General features: G+C 45.0%; 1 protein-coding gene across 1 annotated transcript; it reads left to right on the top strand.

Annotated features, from left to right (window-relative positions):
* Window positions 1–4,183: 4,183 nt before the first annotated feature.
* Window positions 4,184–5,391, top strand: LOC307107059 (heterogeneous nuclear ribonucleoprotein A1-like 2). Its single transcript, XM_079783966.1, has one exon. It carries the CDS (start codon window positions 4,238–4,240, stop codon window positions 5,201–5,203), a length of 966 nt encoding a protein of 321 aa, XP_079640092.1. The 5' UTR covers window positions 4,184–4,237; the 3' UTR covers window positions 5,204–5,391.
* Window positions 5,392–19,230: the final 13,839 nt, after the last annotated feature.

The following is a 19,230-nucleotide window of genomic DNA, read 5'->3' as shown; positions in this document are numbered from 1 at the left end:
AAGAGAACCACATATACAAGGAAAATCACCTTGGAGCAATGTGGAAGATGGATTTAAAAGGGAGTGGACTCAGATAGGGAGGGAAAGAAGAGAGTGAGAAACAGTGGGGATTGGGGGACAGAAGCAGAGAGAAAGAGGGAGAGAAGAGAACGTGAATACATGTTCCCAAAGCTCTAACTCACGAAATCCCTGAAAGAATTGGCTCTTGATTGATGGATTATCTACTCTAGAGCATCCTATTCTAGTTAATATTATATTCAATCATTTATTTATTTATTACTAGTGGCCTGGTGCACAAAATTCGTGCATGGAGGGTGGTTCCCTCAGCCCAGCTTGCACCCCCTCCAATCGGGGACCCCTTGGGGGATGTCCTAAACCAGCAATCGGACATCCCTCTTGCAATCTGGAACCACTGGCTTCTAACCGCCTGCCTGCCTGATCGCCCCTAACTGCCTCTTCCTGCCTGCCTGATTGCCCCTAACCCCTCTGTCTGCCTGCCTGATCACTCCTAACCTCTCTGCCTGCCTGCCTAATCGCCCCTTACTGCCTCTGCCTGCCTGCCTGATCACCCCCAACTGCCCTCCCCTGGTCGGTTTCTATGCCAGTCAGTGTCAAAAGCTCTACCTCCTAGGCAACCATTGGCTCCTCACACTTCACCAGGATTTGGTTCTGGTTGGTCAGTTTCTATGCCAGTCAGCATCTCTGGGCCTATCAATGGGGCCTGATCAGAAAGGCAGGGCTGATCAGCAGCCCCAGTGGAGGCCTGGAGAGAAATGGAGGCACCGCTGCTGGCCCGGCCCAGAAAGAAAGAGAGAGGCAAGTGCTGATCAACAGCTGCCACAGAGGCTACGGATCAGACCTTGCTTCTCTCTTCAGACCTCTTTCCGGGCCTGATTCACAGTCCCCTCAGCAGTCAGTGCTGGGTCGCCACGGCAACCCAATGCTGACTGCAGGACTGATCTCCAGTTGGTCGAGCCTCCAGTCATTGTGGATGTGACAGACCCAGGGTTTTTATATATTAGGATTATGTAATCATTTGGAACTCATCAATTATTTGGTTTCCCATAGGCACAACTCATATAGGAAAGAAGAGTAAATGCTTAATTCTTACTCATCACTTACTGATTATAAAAATAATAGGTTGTTCCCTATAATCCTCCAAAGGCGATTAATGAGGGGTTTGTTTGTTGTTCAAATAGTTCAAATAGTTCATAATATGTGTGTGTGTTTCTCTTGCCATAGGGAGATGGGCCAAATCCGACTCTAGCATCTGGATTCTGGTCCCAACTTGGCCATTAGCTTGGCATGTTGCCCTTAGGCAAATCACTCTGAGTTCTATTTTCTTTTCTTTCCCCCTATTTTTTTTTTTTTGTTTGAATCCACTAAGTGAAGAGCATGGAACTGGGCCCAGCTCAGCCATCTGGTACACAAATAATGCCTGTCTTTTCTCCTCTTATTTTTTATGAATGAAAAAAAAAAGTGTGATTAATAAAATAATCCTCTGAAGAATTTTTGGAGAGGTAGAAAGCAGAAATCAAATCGTAATTTAAGGAACTAATCGTGTTGAGGGCAGTACTATCTTATAGATAAAAATAAATAGAAGACATTGGTCCTACAAAAGTTGTTTCATTTTAATGTACTTAGAAATAAATCAAAAAATAAATATTCAAAAGATGTATTTATTACATGGAAATTTTGAAAAATAGAAGAATAGAGAGGCAAATCAATTATTTATTCTGTTAGTTACTAACTTAAAGACTGAATATAGCTTACATAAATTCAAAGAAAATGTGAGAAAAAGGATGCCAAATGTGAAACAAGGATTATTATTGATGTACAGGGTGTGTGCTGATAACCCCTGCGTATTCTCTTGGGGGGTAGGTCACACATCTGTTGCATGGTTCACATTATCCATAATTTTTTAAACAAAATATCAATGTCTCAGGAGATACACAGCTATTCCTCCTAAGGCAATTAGAGAAAGTGCTCCTGGGACACCATGAAAGGTAAGAGAATCTCACTGCTCACCTCATACCTCATCTTTCATGTGCTCAGAACCTATTTAGGATGACAACCTGCCAACTAAGATCCGTGCCTTTTAACATGCTCTCAACATGACTTTTCACAGATGATGTTGATGATAGGCACCTGGCTGAAGTAATTATTGGTCAGGTTTCTCCAGAGGAAAGTAACTCTTTTGTCCCCATCTGCTATACACTGAATTTTTTGTGACACACCCCCCACCCCCAAATTTATATGCTGAAAACCTACCTCCCTAGATGATAGTATTAGGAAATGGGGCCTTTGGGAGGTCATGAGGGCAGGGCCTTCATGAATGGGATTAGTGCCCTTATATAAGAGATCCCAGAGAGGTCCAGTGTCTCCTCCCCAACGTGAGATAACAGAGAGGAGGCAGCTGTCTCTGAACCAAGAGGCTCTCCCCAGACTCTGAATCTGCCATCAGAGTCTGGCCCTTGATCTTAGACTTCCCAGCCTCCAGAATTGTGAGAAATAAATTCCTATGTTTATAAGCAGCCCAGTCTATGGGGTTCTGTCATGGCAGCCTGAACTGACTAAGACACCCTCTTTTCATACTGTACCCTTTGGAAAGAAGTCACTGTGTGGAGCCTACACTAAGGAGTGAGGGACATGCTCCACTTCCTTGAAGCAGAACATCTACATAAATTATTTGGAAATCTGCACCCTTTTTACAAGAGATACCAATGAGACTTCAGTGTTCTCCAGAGTGGTACCAACGTGCTTGCATCTCACCTGTCTCTCTCTACTCATGACTGACATCCTTGCTTTTCCCGCCCAGCCTCCTGCATAACATGGCATCTTCTAGGCAGTAGGTCTCAAAGTGCGGTTCCCAGACGAGCAGCATCAGTATCCTTTTGTTAGAAACAATTTGTTAAAAATGCAAATTCTCGGTCTCCATTCTACACTAGAAGCAGAAACTTAGGGTGGGCCCCACAATCTGAGTTTTAACAAACATCCCAGGTCATACATACTTGTCATGGTGTTAGAGGTAAGGATCATTGCTCTAATGTATTCTTGCCATGGTTGGCCTGCTCTCATGACCAAACCCCATTCCTTCATCCATCCAACAGCTCTGAGAAAGCCTCGGCATTTCCTTCCACACTGATGTTGGTTAAACTGACACCTGGTGAAATCTCAGGACTTCTTTCTGATGAAATGGCCCCATAGACATCTCTGAAGACCTTCAAAGTTCGATCACGTCCTTTCATTTCCTTACTAACACATTCCATCTACTCTCTTCCATCAATGGGTTATGTTCTCCCTGATATAAATTTCTGACTGAATTCCTAAAAGAAATTTTAGTATTTTGACAGAAAATCCTGTCCCCACTCTGTTCTTAAGTAATACCAACCGATTTCCTTTTAGACACTTAATGCCCAGGGTTGAAAATCGCCATGCCCTGATTGGAACTTGAGACCCCATAGTTCATTCTCTCCCTGGGAACCCCTGTCAGTGTCTCTGATGGTTCCAGGCTCCCATGCCCTTCCTGCTCTTCCCACTTCCTGAGCTTCCATCTGGTCCCAGGAAGCATGACCCCCGACCGCCAGGAGCCAGCACCGACACTCTCAGCTTCCCTTATCATTGCTGTTTCCCATTTCATTTGCACAGCACACGAAATGCTATGTGTCTTCAGATGTTTTAAGGGTTACTTCGCAGCATATAGCTGTTCTTACAAATGTAGGGTTAGACAAAGTGGTCCTCGTTCCCACACTATCCATTTTAACTTCACTTTATCACAAAACTATGGTATACAAAATCTCTGAGATATAAAGTATTCATTTCCTCATTCCTAAGCTATTTATGTGCTTTTAGGGAGGCCTATTTAATCACAATGTTTTCATGGAAACTGCTTATAAGAGGATAGGTATTGGAAGAAATACTGTGTTCATTTTCACTGAAATATCCTAAATTCAATCCATAAGAAGCTCACTAAAACCCTCAGGCAGCCAGAACCCATCCTGTCATGAACTGACTCCCTCAGAGGAGAGTGTTTGTGGCCTCTGCACGGTACCTAACCACCTGGGAGTGTCCTTTGTAGACTTGCATGGACACATCTTTCTGCTTTTATGAGGGATTTTTTCCCCCATAATTTTCCTCAATGGACATGTATTATTGCCATTAAAAATGGAATGAAAAGCTTTCTGCTGGTGAACGCCGCGGAGTAAGCATCGTTGGAATTTCCCCTGTTGCAGTCATCATGTCTAAGTCTGAGTCTCCCAAAGAGCCAGAGCAGCTGCAGAAGCTCTTTATCGGAGGTTTGAGCTTTGAAACAACCGATGAGAGTCTGAGGAGCCATTTTGAGCCATGGGGATCGCTCACGGACTGTGTGGTGATGAGAGATCCAAACACCAAGCGCTCCAGAGGCTTTGGGTTTGTCACCTATGCCACTGTGGAGGAGGTGGATGCAGCCATGAATGCAAGGCCACACAAGGTGGATGGGAGAGTTGTGGAACCACAGAGGGCTGTCTCAAGAGAAGATTCTCAAAGACCTGGTGCCCACTTAACTGTGAAAAAGATTTTTGTCGGTGGTATTAAAGAAGACACTGAAGAACATCACCTAAGAGATTATTTTGAACAGTATGGGAAAATAGAAGTGATTGAAATCATGACTGACCGAGGCAGTGGCAAAAAGAGGGGCTTTGCTTTAGTAACCTTTGATGACCATGACTCTGGAGACAAGATTGTCATTCAGAAACACCACCCTGTGAAGGGCCACAACTGTGAAGTAAGGAAAGCCCTATCTAAGCAAGAGATGGCTAGTGCTTCGTCCAGCCAAAGAGGTCGAAGTGGTTCTGGAAACTTCGGAGGTGGTCGTGGAGGTGGTTTTGGTGGAAATGACAACTTTGGTCACGGAGGAAACTTCAGTGGTCAAGGTGGCTTTGGTGGCAGCTGTGGTGGCGGTGGATATGGTGGCAGTGGGGACGGATTTGGTAATGGATTTGGTAATGATGGAAGCAATTTTGGAGGTGGTGGAAGCTACAATGATTTTGGCAATTACAACAATCAATCTTCAAATTTGGGGCCTATGAAAGGAGGAAACTTTGGAGGCAGAAGCTCTGGCCCTTACAGTGGTGGAGGTCACTACTTTGCCAAACCACGAAACCAAGGAGGCTATGGCGGTTCCAGCAGCAGCAGTAGCTATGGCAGTGACAGAAGGTTTTAATTACTGCCAGGAAACAACGCTTAGCGGGAGAGGAGAGCCAGAGAAGTGACAAGGAAGCTACAGGTTACAACAGATTTGTGAACTCAGCCAAGCACAGTGGTGGCAGGGCCTAGCTGCTACAAAGAAGACATGTGTTAGACAATACTCATGTGAGTGGGCAAAAAAACTTGAGGACTCTATTTGTGACTAATTGTATAACAGGTTATTTTAGTTTCTGTTCTTTGGAAAGTGTAAAGCATTCCAACCAAGGGTTTTAATGTCAATTTTTTTTTTGCACCCATGCTGTTGATTGCTAAATGTAATAGTCTGATCATGACGCTGAATAAATGTGTCTTTTAAAAAAAAATGGAATGAAAAGCAAAAAATCATTTAATCCACAAGGTTACTTTCCTCAAAATCCACCACAAACTTAGCAAATAAAATAGTGAAATGTAAACAGGCGATTTTTAAACACTTAGTATAATTTACATCTTCACTTAAAAAGATGACATACATTTTCTTCTATGCTATTTATCCATGCTTCAGATGTAACAAATAAAATAGCTCTTTAGAAATAGAATTACCGGCTTAAAGAATACAAAAAAATTTAAGAGTTGATATATTGGGTGAGCAAAAGTAAGTTTATAATTGTGAGCATGTGCAACACAGAATCTATTATTGTAATATTATTTATTAACTAGAGGCCCAGTTCATGAAATTTGTGCACTGGGTGGGGGGAAGGTTGTCCCTCAGCCCAGCTTGCACCCTCTCCAATCTGGGATCCCTTTCACAATCCGGGACTGCTGGGTCCCAACCGCTCGCCTGCCTGCCTGCCTGATTGCCCCTAACCACTTCTGCCTGCCAGCCTGATCACCCCCTGACCACTCCACTGCCAGCCTGATCGACACCTAACTGCTCCCCTGCTAGCCCGATCGCCCCTTACTGCCCTCCCTTGCAGGCCCGGTCCCCCCCAACTGCCCTCCCTTCCCTGCAGGCCCAGTCGCCCCTAACTGCCCTCCCCTGCAGGCCGAGTCCCCCCAACTGCCCTCCCTCCCCTGCAGGCCCGGTCGCCCCCAACTGCCCTCCCCTGCTGGCCTGGTAGCCCCCAACTGCCCTCCCCTCCTGGCCTGATCGCCCACAACTGCTCTCCCCTCCTGGCCATCTTGTGACCACATGGGGGCAGCCATCTTGTGCGAGGGCATGACAGTCAACTTGCATATTACCTCTTTATTATATAGGAAGATTTGTATTTTTCCATATGAACAACTATAAACCTACTTTTGCCCATCCCTATAATTCTCTATGTCTGCCTTTGCTTTCTGAACAGGAGTTGGCTTCGATGAGATTTGCAGGTTCAGAATATATTAAATAGATAGTATAAATCTTAACTGTGGCCTAATAATAATGCATGAGAAATGTGAGAAATGTTAGAGATGTTAGAAATGTTAGAGATCCTCTCACTTGAACCTCCGATTTATAGCCATAAAGGTTTGGAGACATTCACTTTAGGTTAAGTGTTCCACCTAGTGGCCAATTCCAGCCACTTAGGATTCTCAGAAATACCTAAAAAATAAAGCAAGCCGGCAGGAGCTACCTCCCTTTCTTAAAAAAACAAACAAAGAACAACAACAAAGCAAATAATTTCTTAAAGAAAAAATCAAAAGAGCCGTGTAGTACAGTGGGATAAACCAACCTACGTCTGAGTCCTGGCTCTGCTGTTTGACAGCTACTTCCTTAGCAGTGTGACCTTCGTCCCATTCCTGCACACCTGGAAGCAGGAGGTCTGGAAGTCCCAGCCCTGACACTGAGTGCACATAATCCCCTGAAAGTCCTGCCAGGCTGCCCAGGAACGGAGGTTCCTATAGCTAGCCTCTAGCTACTGCCTAAATCAATGTGCAACCCCAGGTCTGAAACTGATCATTTCCAATGTGACCTTGAAAGTGTTCACTTCAGTCCTAGCTGGTTTGACTCAGTGGATAGAGTATTGGCCTGCGGACTAAAGGGTCCCAGGTTCGATTCCGGCCAAGGGCACATGCCTGGGTTGCAGGCTCAATCCCCCCAACCCCCAGTAGGGGTCGTGCAGGAGGCAGTCAGTCAATGATTCTCTCTCATCATTGATGTTTCTATATCTCTATCTCTCTCCCTTCCTCTCTGAAATCAACTAAAAACAAAAAGTGTTGACTTCATGAGTGTGAGAGGTGGAGAGGCTGGGAGGGTGAAACAGCTGGGCACATCCAGTTAACACCAATGACAATCACAGCAGCAACCAATTTCTCTCATAAAAACGGAAGCCCTCCTCTTTTGGGGGGCGCCTCATGTAGGAGGTCCAAGCACAAGGCTGTCACTACTGCAACCCTTCAGATGCTGCAGATGAAGAGCTGTCTCCCTCTCAGCCCAACGAAGATGCTCTGGCTTCTCAGGGGAATGCAAAGAGGGGCTTCTCCTCCCCTTTCCAGCCGGAGGCTTGGGCTGACTATGCAGACCAGGGAGCGGGAGAGCAGGACATTGACCCTCTCCACTCTACGCCTTCATGTCATGGGAAGCATCAAACAAATGTAAGCTTCCGTGTTTGCCCTAAATAACATGCACTAGTTACATGTACCTTCACCAACTTCAAGGCAAAGTGCCTGAAACAAATTTGTCACCAAATCTGTGACCTGACTCACTTCCTTCACTCACCATCTGTTAGTGGCCCAGCCCTAAACACTTAGGCTCCCTGGGAGCTTTTCTGAGCACAGGGACACGCTGGAGCTCACCCGCTCACCTGCAAAAGCCAACTGCTCCATATTCAGAAATTTTTCAAGCCAGCGGCTAAAACATAAATAAATGAAATTGCTGTTTGAAATATTCACAGCACAGAAGTTGGCATATCTATGAATCAGGGCCCTTTTTTTTTTGAGAGCTACTTACCAGGATGTCGCTGAATATGAGCCATCTAACCAAATGCCATCCGCGTATAGGGGACTGTGTTCGATGTTATTTCTCAAGCAGATACATGGCCACTCTCCCAGGTGGCATCTGAAATGCGAGAATACATTTTTGTTTGTCAAAAATAACATATGGGCACTATGGGCATTTAACAAACAGAGGCTTGTGATGATAAATATTTCACAATGCATGTGATAGTTTCCAAGGAAGAAACATCGTGTCCAAAATACTAAGAGCCACACACCCCCTCCACTGAGAAACAAAGCAAGTGGTACAAATATATTCTAACACCATAACACCAACCTGTGCGCCTTCTTTGAGCCTCCACAGGAAACCGCCCGCGTGTGTATGAAAATCACTATCTATGGGACTCGTTAATAGAAGCAGATGGGGCGTTATCTCAAAGAGGAACCTGGTGACTATTCCTTCCCTAACTTCCTAAACTGGTTCTCCAAATGTCACGTGTCCTTTCCTCTCGAATGTTTCTCTTTATCTCATTGTTATCTCCACTCTAAATCTCTTACGACAATTCCCTTTTAGCCTCCTTCTTCTATTGACACCCTTATCTAAGAGATATAGATTTTTTTTAAAATGTTAATGTTTAAAGCTAAGAAATAAGCTTCAGTTTGCTGGAAAATTCAATTATGTGCCAAAGTGAATTTCCATATGATATAAATGAGAATCCGTACTAAGAAACAAACAACTTATAAATCTTCTGGTGATTTATAAATCACCTGGCTCTATCTTTTGGGCTAAGTGAATAGTGCAACAACATGGGTACTTACCTAAAAATAAGGAAAGAACAGCTACTTGTAAAGCAAATATTCTAGCAGATGTAAACGAATAAAATATCTGTCAAATGGCCACATATAAAAGCAGAATGATTTGTAGTTTGGGTTATTTTAACTTTCCCTCAAATATAAATATATCGTTGGTGTATATAGCTAAGAATCATGCTCACATGATTTTTAGAGTCTCAGAATATCACTTTCCAAAGATATTCACACATAACTCAAACACTGTTCATTACGTAAAAAACAAACAAACAAACAAAAACCCCTGGAAAACATTGAAAATGTAGCATATTCCACAATGCGATGCTAACATATTAACTTGAAGTAGTTATTTGATTGGTTCTCTTCCATTGCCAAAGCCTGGCTTTACTTAGAAGCTCCCCTTTCTGAGTTGTTGCTACAAAAAGAAACTGTCAACTATGAAGGAAGTTACTGTGTCGTTCTGCCATCTGCATAAGACACATATAGAATCCACAATGATCCCAGAGCTCAGAGTCCATGGGAATACTATTAAAAGACGATTTTCAGCAACTTTTTTTAAAGCTAACAAAATCAGCATCATCAACACGGAAGGTGGGCAATAATTGTTTTTTACCATTATTTCAAACTCAATATGTGAAATCGAATGAACAAAATAAACTGATGAACAAAATAGATCCATGGAACAGACTATCGAATCTCAGAGGGAAGGTGGGGTGAGGGAGGGGGCGGTAGGGAGTGATTAACCAAAGAACTTGTATGCATATATGCATAACTCAGGGACACAGACAATAGTGTGGTGAAGGCCTGGGGTGGGGGAGGGCAGGGGAGCTAGAAGGGGTCAATGGGGGAAAAAAGAGGACATATGTAATACTTTCAATACTAAAGATTTTTAAAAAGTTTTTTAAACTCTATAAATGCATATGTTTTCCTTTAGCATATAAAATAAGTACCTCTACGGGTACTTTTATTTATAGAAATTCTACAAGCATGATCAAGAACCTTAAAAAATGTCCTCAGTAATAAATAACATTTTTCAGAGTGTGCAATTTTAAAATATAAAGCTTTGGACTATAGAGAAGTTAAACAAAAATACATAAACTAAACCAGTTTGCTATTCCTCAAATAAGTGAGTAAGATATTACCATACTTATGAAATTCATTCCGCTTTTTTACAAAATATCTGTAAAAATGAACTGACTGGTAGCCTGGTGTCTGGCGCCATCTACTGGAGAGCAACAGTCACTGGTTCCCCACGTGTTTCTTCAGCTAAGTAGTGTGTAAATTATGTAATTTACATAAGAAATGTGTACTTAGGTAAAAATAACTGGAAGTGAATTTGTAAATGTAAAAAACGATTGCTGTGTTGAGAATACTGCTTGGTTCTTTTTGAATGACCATTCAAAATATGTTGATTAGCATATTTACAAAACAGAAGTATAGAAACTTAAAAGATTTGAGCAAAATGGGAAAATAAATAGCACCAGGATTGGGAATGAATCACATAAAGTCATTTACCACAAGGAGGCGGGCATTGTGGAATGTCATGGAGCTGGTGCTGGTGACCAAAAGTCTGAGCTCCCAACTTTAGGGAGAAAAAGAAAGGAAGGAGTTGCTGAAGAAGTGATGGAGGCTTGTCCAAGAAACACAGGAGGCCAAGTAAAGAAAGGCACTCCTAACAACTGAATCTGGGACAACTTGGGCAACAGTGTAAAGATTGTAGTGGGTTATAGGCCTCAGAGTAAATCACTACCCAAGAGCCCTCTCTCCCCGCCACCCTGGCCCCCGCCCCAGTGAGAAAAAGAGAGGGCAAGAGCAGGAATGGTCAACACGCACAGAAATTTGCATTCTTCCTGTTTTGGGTGTTTGAATAACTTTTCAGAGAAAAAAAAAGGAAAGCTGCTGCATTTATAGTTCACACATATAAATATGCAAGGAACATCTGCTATCAAAGCTTTCTCAGTGTCTGAATCCTAAACGACATGCAGGTTTTACTTCCTCTTACCTCAGAAATTCATTAAGACTTCCCCAGATAGAAGCCACAATGAGTCATCAGAAAAAGCAAAGTGGAAAGCCAGAAAATGAGTTTTATGAAATGTGCATTTTCTATGTCTGAAAGCAAAATATTCATCATTCTATAGTGGGTCACATCCTTCTGCTATATCAACTCTGTACAAGTGTGACTTCATTATGGAAAAAAAGGAGGCATTTTCACACACCCCTTTTTAAAAAAGTTACTGAAAACCATTGCAGTAGAAAATGATATTGTGCATTTATGAAGTATGATTAAGAATATCTACAGGATGTGCTGGTATTCATGAGAAAGCTGTAAATGCACTCTCAAATGGACACTCTCAGGTGTCCAATTAGTTTGTGACATTTTTAGTGAAAAAGTGAAAAACTGTTTTGAAAGTCCAAGTTAGTCCTCATAAGGATGAAGAATTGTCTTCATAAGTTTTATTTTTATCAGCAGAGAATCAACATGCCTTTTGCACATTATGGTGGGAAGGAAGAGACTGTGCCTTCAAAATATTAAAAAGTCAGAGGACACGTTTATTGAGGTGTAATTTAAAACAGAAACAATTTTATCTCCTAATCGCTGATGTTCTTTCAGCGACAAGAAAATATGAGCAAAATCTGAATAAGGCGACAGTTTTAACTTGTATGTTATTTAGTGGAGGTGGGAATCTTTAAAAACTTTGACAAATGGGTTAAGTCAACTTTTATTGTGTATATAGATGAGGTATTGTTTTAAGCACAATATAAAAATTGGCTTCTTTCTCAGGGAAAAAATGTCATTAATCAAAAAAGTAAAAGGACTTAAAGTAATGACCCAATAAAATTGTCAAAAATTTTAATGATAGGCAATACTAAGAATGTGCAAAGATGTGGTGTACAGTGTTGGAATAAACTGCTGGCAGGAGTATAAATTATTACAATCACTTTGAGAAGAAACTTGTTGATACCTAATAAACTTGATTTTTATACCCAATCACCCAAAAAGTTCACTTCCACATGTATATGCTATAGAGACTTGAACACATGTGACCTAGAAGACATGTACATGTTTACTAGTACAGTGGCATTATTTTAATATCAAAAAATTTTCATCTGGAGAAATCCAAAACACTAATTCAAAAGAATATATGCATTTCTATGTTCATTGCAGCATTATTTACAACTAGAGGCCCGGTGCACGAAATTCACGCACTGGAGGTGGGGGGGGTGGCCCTCAGCCCTCACTCCTTACTGCCCACCTGCTTGCTGCTCCCTACCGCTCAGCTCGGTGCTCCTTAGTGCTGCCACAGAGGCTCCTGCCACTGCCGCTGCACTTGCCAGCCATGAGTCTGGCTTCTGGCTGAGCGGCACTCCTCCTGTGGGAGTGCACTGACCACCAGGGGGCAGCTCCTACATTGAGCATCTGCCCCCTGGTGGTCAGTTCATAGCGATCAGTAATTCCACTGTTCGGTCGATTTGCATATTAGGGTTTTATTATATACTAGAAGCCCGGTGCACGAAATTCGTGCACGGCAGGGGGTTGTCCCTCAGCCCAGCCTGTACCCTCTCCAATCTGGGACTCCTGGAGGGATGTCCGACTGCCCGTTTAGGCCCGATCCTGGTGGGATCGGGCCTAAACGGGCAGTCGGACATCCCTCTCACAATCCAGGACTGCTGGCTCCCAACTGCTTGCCTGCCTGCCTTCCTGATTGCCCCTAACCGCTTCTGCCTGCCAGCCTGATCACCCGCTAACCACTCCGCTGCCAGCCTGGTTGATGCTTAACTGCTCCCCTGCCAGCCTGTTTGCCCCCAACTTCCCTCCTCTGCCAGCCTGGTCACCCCTAACTGCCCTCTCCTGCAGGGTTGATCACCTCCAACTGCCCTCCCTTGCAAGCCTGGTCCCTCACAACTGCCCTCCCTTGCAGGCCGGGTGCCTTCCAACTGCCCTCTCCTGCTGGCCATCTTGTGGTGGCCATCTTGTGTCCACATGGGGGCAGGATCTTTGACCACATGGGGGCAGCTATATTGTGTGTTGCAGTGATGATCAATCTGCATATTACTCTTTTATTAGATAGGATAGAGGCCTGGTACACGGGTGGGGGCCAGCTGGTTTGCCCTGAAGGGTGTCACAGATAAGGATGGGGGTTCCCTTGGGGTGTGGGGCAGCCTGAGCGAGGGGCCTGTGGTGGTTTGCAGGCCGGCCATGCCCCCTGGCAACCCAAGGGGAGGCCCTGGTATCTGGAATTTATTTTCCTTCTACAATTGAAACTTTGTAGCCTGGAGCGGAGCCAAGCCTGGGGCTCCGGCAGCCATTTCTGTGGCAGTTAATTCACCTTCTACAATTGAAACTTTGTAGCCTTAAGCGGGTGAGCCCTGCCAGGGTGTGTGGAAAGCTTTGCTTCCCCTGTTGCCGCCGGCAACCCTGGCCTGCTCTCTCAAGCTCCATTCTGCCGCCATTTGTTTGAATTTGTTTACCTTCTATAATTGAAACTTTGTAGCTTGAGTGGAGGTTTAGGCCTGCAACGGCTATGGAAAGCTTGGCTTCCTCTGTTACCTGGGAAACCTTGCTCTCTGTGGCTGTAGCCATCTTGGATTGGGGTTAATTTGAATACTCGCCCTGATTGGCTGGTGGGCGTGGCTTATGTAGCGGAGTGATTGTTAATTTGCATATTACCATTTTATTAGAGAGGATGATAGGATATTGAATGTGAACTGTAAATGAAAAATAAAATTTAAAAAAGAACCAAATAAAATTTTAGATCTGAAAAATTTTTAATATATATATATATATATTTTAATTCTCACCTGAGGATGTTTTTAAAATTGATTTTTAGAGAGAGAAACATCCATGTGACAGAGAAATACCAGTAGGCTGCCTCTGCACCTGCTGACCCAGCGGGATCTAACCTAAACCTAAGTATGTGCCCTAACCTAGAATCCAACAGGAAATCCTTTGGTGTACAGGTTGAGACTCCAACCAATTGACCCACCTGGCCAGGGCAGATCTGAAAAAAATTTTATTAATGTACCTCCAGGCCCTGGTCGGTGTGGATCAGTAGTTAGAGTGTCCTCCCACTCACCAAAGGGTCATGGGTTCAATTCCAGGTAATGGCACATACACCGGTTGTGGGTTCCATCCCTGTCGGATTGCTTGGGCAACTGATCGATGTTTCTCTTTCTCTTTCCCTCTCCCTTCCTTCTCTCTAGAATCAATGAAAAGAACATATCCTTAGAGGAGGACTTAAAAAGAAAAAAAATGCTGGTTTGGTTCAGTGGATAGTGCTTCTGCAAGCAGACTGAAGGGTACCAGATTGGATTCCAATCAAGGGCATGTACCTGGGTTGCAGGCTCAATCCGGGGCCCTGGTCAAGGATTCAGCAAGAGGCAGCCAATTGATGTCTCTCACATTAGTTTCTGTCTTTCTCCCTCCCTTCCACTTTCTGTAAAAAAAAAAAAAAAAAATCAATGAAAAAATGTCCTCAGGTGAGGATTAACCAAAACAAACAAACAAACAAACAAACAAACACTCATCCCCAGTGTGATTATTGAAGGAGCATATGAAGTATTTGTTGAATGAACGGGAAGAGATGGGACTTTGCTTTCTAACTGTTTTAGCAACTCTGCAAGCCAGAGGGTTTATTTTTTATTTTAATTTTTATTGATTGATTATTTTAGAGAGAGGAAAGGAGCGAGAGAATCACCAGTGTATTGTCTCACTTAATATGCTCTCTTTGGTTGCTTCTTGTCTGTGCCCTAACCAGGGATCCACCCCGAAACCTTGCTGTATCAGGAGGAGGTTCTAACCCACTGCACTGCGCGCTGCCTGTCAGGGCCCCTCAACAAAACCCCTCTGGCGTGCCCTGGCCCCTGCTGTAGGCCGGAGCTCCTCTACCACAGCAAAGGTTTGGGTTCCAGTCTGTCAGGGCACCTACTTAGGTTTCAGGTTTGATCCCCAGTCAGGGCTGATTGCTGCTCAGGAAGTGACCGAGGACCATTGAGGTCCGTGTGCTCTAGGCATTCGGCGTGGCCTCCATCAGCATACACATCCGCATGGGTAGGTCGCCCTCTCTGCAGCTCGCCAGGCCTGGCTGCTGTGCAGTCACCTCGGGAGGCAGATTTCTGGGTTCCAGGGAGAGCATCCTCCGTGCCAGACTCCCAGGGAGAGCAGGGTCTTGGAGGGAAAGCACTTTGCTCCACCTCCCTTTGGGGCTCCTGGGGCCGGAGGGGAGCACCCGTCCTGTGCAGGGCTCGGAGGGGAGAGCTGCCCCAGGGAGGCCTCCTAGCTGGGTGCTGAGAAAACGAACCTGGAGCCCTTCCTCCTTGAACCCTGTCATCTTCGGTGTCGAAAGGAACAGATGAAAGCCTCAGCAGCCTTACTGGGGCATCTTTAAATGAAGATGTTATTTTTTTTGGGGTGAAAATAAGTTTATTATGTAATCAATATTGAGTAATCATTGTGATTACACAATAACCTGCATTGTGTTACCTGCTGTGATGTTTGTGCTTTAGGGCATGTGAACACATTTTATTTTATCTGACACAGCCTCACGTCCCCGGCCTCGTGTGACACGCAGCCACGCCCACCTGCTCCTGCCGGTCATTACCTGGGAGGGCGTCCCAGATAATTTGCATATTCCTCTATTATTATATAGGACTAGAGGCCCTGTGCACGAAATTCGTGCATGGGGGTATGTGTTCCTCAGCCCAGCCTGCACCCTCTCCAATCTTGGACTCCTTGAGAAATGTCCGACTGCCCGTTTAGGCCCGACCCTACTGGGATAGGGCCTAAACGGGCAGTTGGACATCCCTCTCACAATCCAGGACTGCTGGCTCCCAACTGCTCACCTGCCTGCTTTGCTGATTGCCCCTAACCACTTCTGCCTGCCAGCCTGATCACCCCTCAACCACTCCTCTGCCAGCCTGATTGATGCCTAACTGCTCCCCTGCCAGCCTGTTTGCCCCTAACTGCCCTCCCCTGCAGGCCTGGTCACCCCTAACTGCCCTCCCCTGCAGGCCTGGTCTCCCCCAACTGCTCTCCCTTGCAGGCCTGGGTTCCCCCCAACTGCCCTTCCCTGCAGGCCTGGCCACCCCCAACTTCCCTCCTCTGCTGGCCTGGTCACCCCTAACTGCCCTCCCCTGCAGGCTTGATCACCCCCAACTGCCCTTCATTGCAGGCCTGGTCCCTCCCAACTGCCCTCCCCTGCTGGCCATCTTGTGGTGGCCATCTTGCAACCACATGGGGGCAGCCATCTTGTGTTGGAGTGATGGTCAATTTGCATATTACTCTTTTATTAGATAGGATAGAGGCCTGATGCATGGGTGGGGTCCAGCTGGTTTGCCCTGAAGGGTGCCCTGAAGGGGGTTCACTTGGGGTATGGGGTGGCCTAGGTGAGGGGCCTGTGGTGGTTTGCAGGGGGCCATGCCCCCGGCGACCCAAGTGGAGGCCCTGGTTTCTGGGATTTATTTATCTCCTATCATTGAAACTTTGTAGCCTTGAGCAGAGCCGAGCCTCCTGCTTGCTCCGTGGCCACAGCCATTTTTGTTGGGATTTATTTATCTTCTATAATTGAAACTTTGTAGCCTTCAGTGGAGTCCAGGGCTGGCCAGGGTGTGTGGAAAGCTTGGCTTCCTCCATTGCCGGGGAAACCCAAGCCTCCTGCTCGCTCTGTGGCCTCAGCCATCTTGGTTGGGTTAATTTGCATACTAGCTCCTGATTGGCTGGTGGGCATGGCTTGTGGGTGTAGCGAAGGTACGGTCGATTTGCATATTACTCTTTTATTAGATAGGATGGCCAAGATTTGGAAGCATCCCAAGCGCCCACCAGTAGATGAGTGGATAAAAAAAGCTGTGGCACATTTACACAATGGAATCCTACTCGACTGTAAAAAAAGAAGGAAATCTTACCCTTTGCAACAGCATGGATGGACCTGGAGAGTATTATGGTAAATGAAATAAGCAATTCAGAGAAAGACAAGAAACATATGATTTCATGTGGAATCTAATGAACTAACAAGCTAAATAGTGACAGACTCATAGAAAGAGGACAGGTTGACAGCTGTTGGGGTGGTGGGGCTGGGAAGGGTGGAGGGACTGAGCAATTAATGAGAACCCAAGCATTGACCCTTCCTAATTTTCTTCAGGGGATTGAAACACATGCTGGAGGTATTGAAAAAGAAAACTCCCATTTAGATCTTTCCAGGTTCACTCCTGAAGGCTGTGCTGATTCTCTCACTTACATTCAAGGCTGAGGTCAGCCCAGAAATGAGGGCGGGAGAGGAGAGGCCAGCTTCTCCGCTGCATGGCCCAAGGCCCGAAGGGCATCTGCACAGGGACCAGAAGATGCTAAGACATGTGGACTAGCCTCGTTGGCCTCTCAGCTTCTAAACTGCCTGACCTAACTAAAGTGAAAAAGAAAAAGAAAGAAAAAGGAAATAAACATCACTCATACTTTTTCTCCTCTTGTTTCTCCTCCTTTAACCATAGAATTATTTATGATTGCCTTCCTAAGATTTTAGCCTGACCTGGAAGTCTAAACATAAGACCATTTGTTTGCCTAGAAAAAGAAATAAATCTGTTTATGCATTGATATGAGCTTAGACCTACATTTCGATGTGAAAAAAATTCTCATTTTATATCTTAGTCTTATATTGTGTTCATCAAAGAAAGAATAATAAAAAATAAAAATCAGCATAAAGGTTCTCTAACTAGTTTGTGCAGTGTTACAACACTGGAAGTGTTCCGTTATGAAGCCTACAGATGGGATGTTTCACATTCAGCCTATGAATTTCAAACTGTATATCTGACCAGAGCAACTCATAACCCTAATGCCATTGCTTCTTGACATGTGAGCAGAAGAGGCTGCCTGCCATGGAAGAGGCTTTTGTAACAAGAGCCTCATGCTTCATTGTGTCACTAGGAAGAGGTCCCGCCTAGCCGCAGGCTCCAGGTAGGCCAGCCCTCTGCCAGCTGTCAAGGAGCCTAGAACGCCTCGCCTCTAAAGAAGCTGTCTGGGAGGCTCTTGCTTGTCTTGGCTCCCATCCGCTCCGTCATGCTCTCTGGAAGCTGCAAGATAGAACTGCCCAGACATAGGAAACTGGACACCATCCACTAAGGGTTATCAAACAAATCCCTCAGGCTTTACAAACACTTTACCACTGTCACAGACAGAAGCCCAAGCCCCACAAGTCAGCCATCATCACCCAAACTGCTAAGCACATGCACCAATGTGGCCCAATTTCTCTTCCACTGCACCCTTCCAAGCCCTGCCAGGGTGTCCCGTGGAATTCACATGTCTCATCAGAAACTCCCGTCATTCTCAAGGTCTTCTGTAAGCCTTCTCTCTTCTTCCATGCCCTAGCCAAAACCTGGTTGTTCCATAAAAACAACTCTTCCTCTTTCTCCCTCTGCCCCCTGGAGTGACAGCTATCTTTTCTCACCTACCCCATGTCACTTGGGGTCTAGAACTGGGAAACTGCCCTGTCCTCTTCCCATGGCAGAGGTAAAACTCTCAATTGTTGTCCCTAAACCTGTTTTTCCTCCAGGTTTCCTCAGACCAGGAAACAGCTAAAATATCTACTAGATGTTTCAAGTCAAAACTCTGGCACTTATCTCTGACCTGCTTCCTTTATCACACCTGCACTCAGCGCATCAGAAGAACCTATCGACTCTATCTCTACATCATATCCCAACTCTGGCCTATTCTCTCCACCCCTACAGCCCATCTCCCCTCTATAGTAATCTTTCTTCTCAATGGTTGTGACATCACATCTCCCTGATCCTTAAAACTCACCAAGAGTTATATTCCTTACCTTACCTTGCAAATCCCTGCCTAAGCTGGGCCCTGCTCATCCCTCTGTCCACTTCCAGCCTTGTCCACTGTAGTGGGTTGAATTGTGTCCCCCACACCAAATATATTGGCTCCCTCCCCAACCCTCTCATACCTATAAATCTGAACTTGTTTGGAAACAGGACCTTTGCAGGTGTAATTAAGTTGAGATGATATCATTATGGTATGTCCTAATCCAATGACTGATGTCCTTCTAAGAAAAGGAAAAGGCACATGAAGACAGGAAGACGCCATGTGAAATGGAGGCAGAGGTCAGAGTGCTCAGTCCAGGTGAGGAACACCGTAGATTTCCTGTAACCACCAGAAGCTGGAAAGAGGCAAGGAAGATCCCTCCCCCTGGAAACTTCAGAGGAAGCACAGCCCTGCTGACAGCTCGACGTCAGACCTCTGTCCCCCAGAACTGGGAGACAATACATTCCTATTGTTTTAAGCTACTCGGTTCGTGGTCATCTGTTACAGAAGCCCTGGGAACCCGACTCACCCCCTTTTCTCAAGTCACATTG

The sequence above is a fragment of the Cnephaeus nilssonii genome, assembly GCF_951640355.1.
Source record: "Cnephaeus nilssonii genome assembly, chromosome: 11".
Classification (NCBI taxonomy): domain Eukaryota; kingdom Metazoa; phylum Chordata; class Mammalia; order Chiroptera; family Vespertilionidae; genus Cnephaeus; species Cnephaeus nilssonii.
The sequence above is the reverse complement of the archived record's forward strand: the minus strand, read 5'-3'. Positions and strand labels throughout refer to the sequence as shown.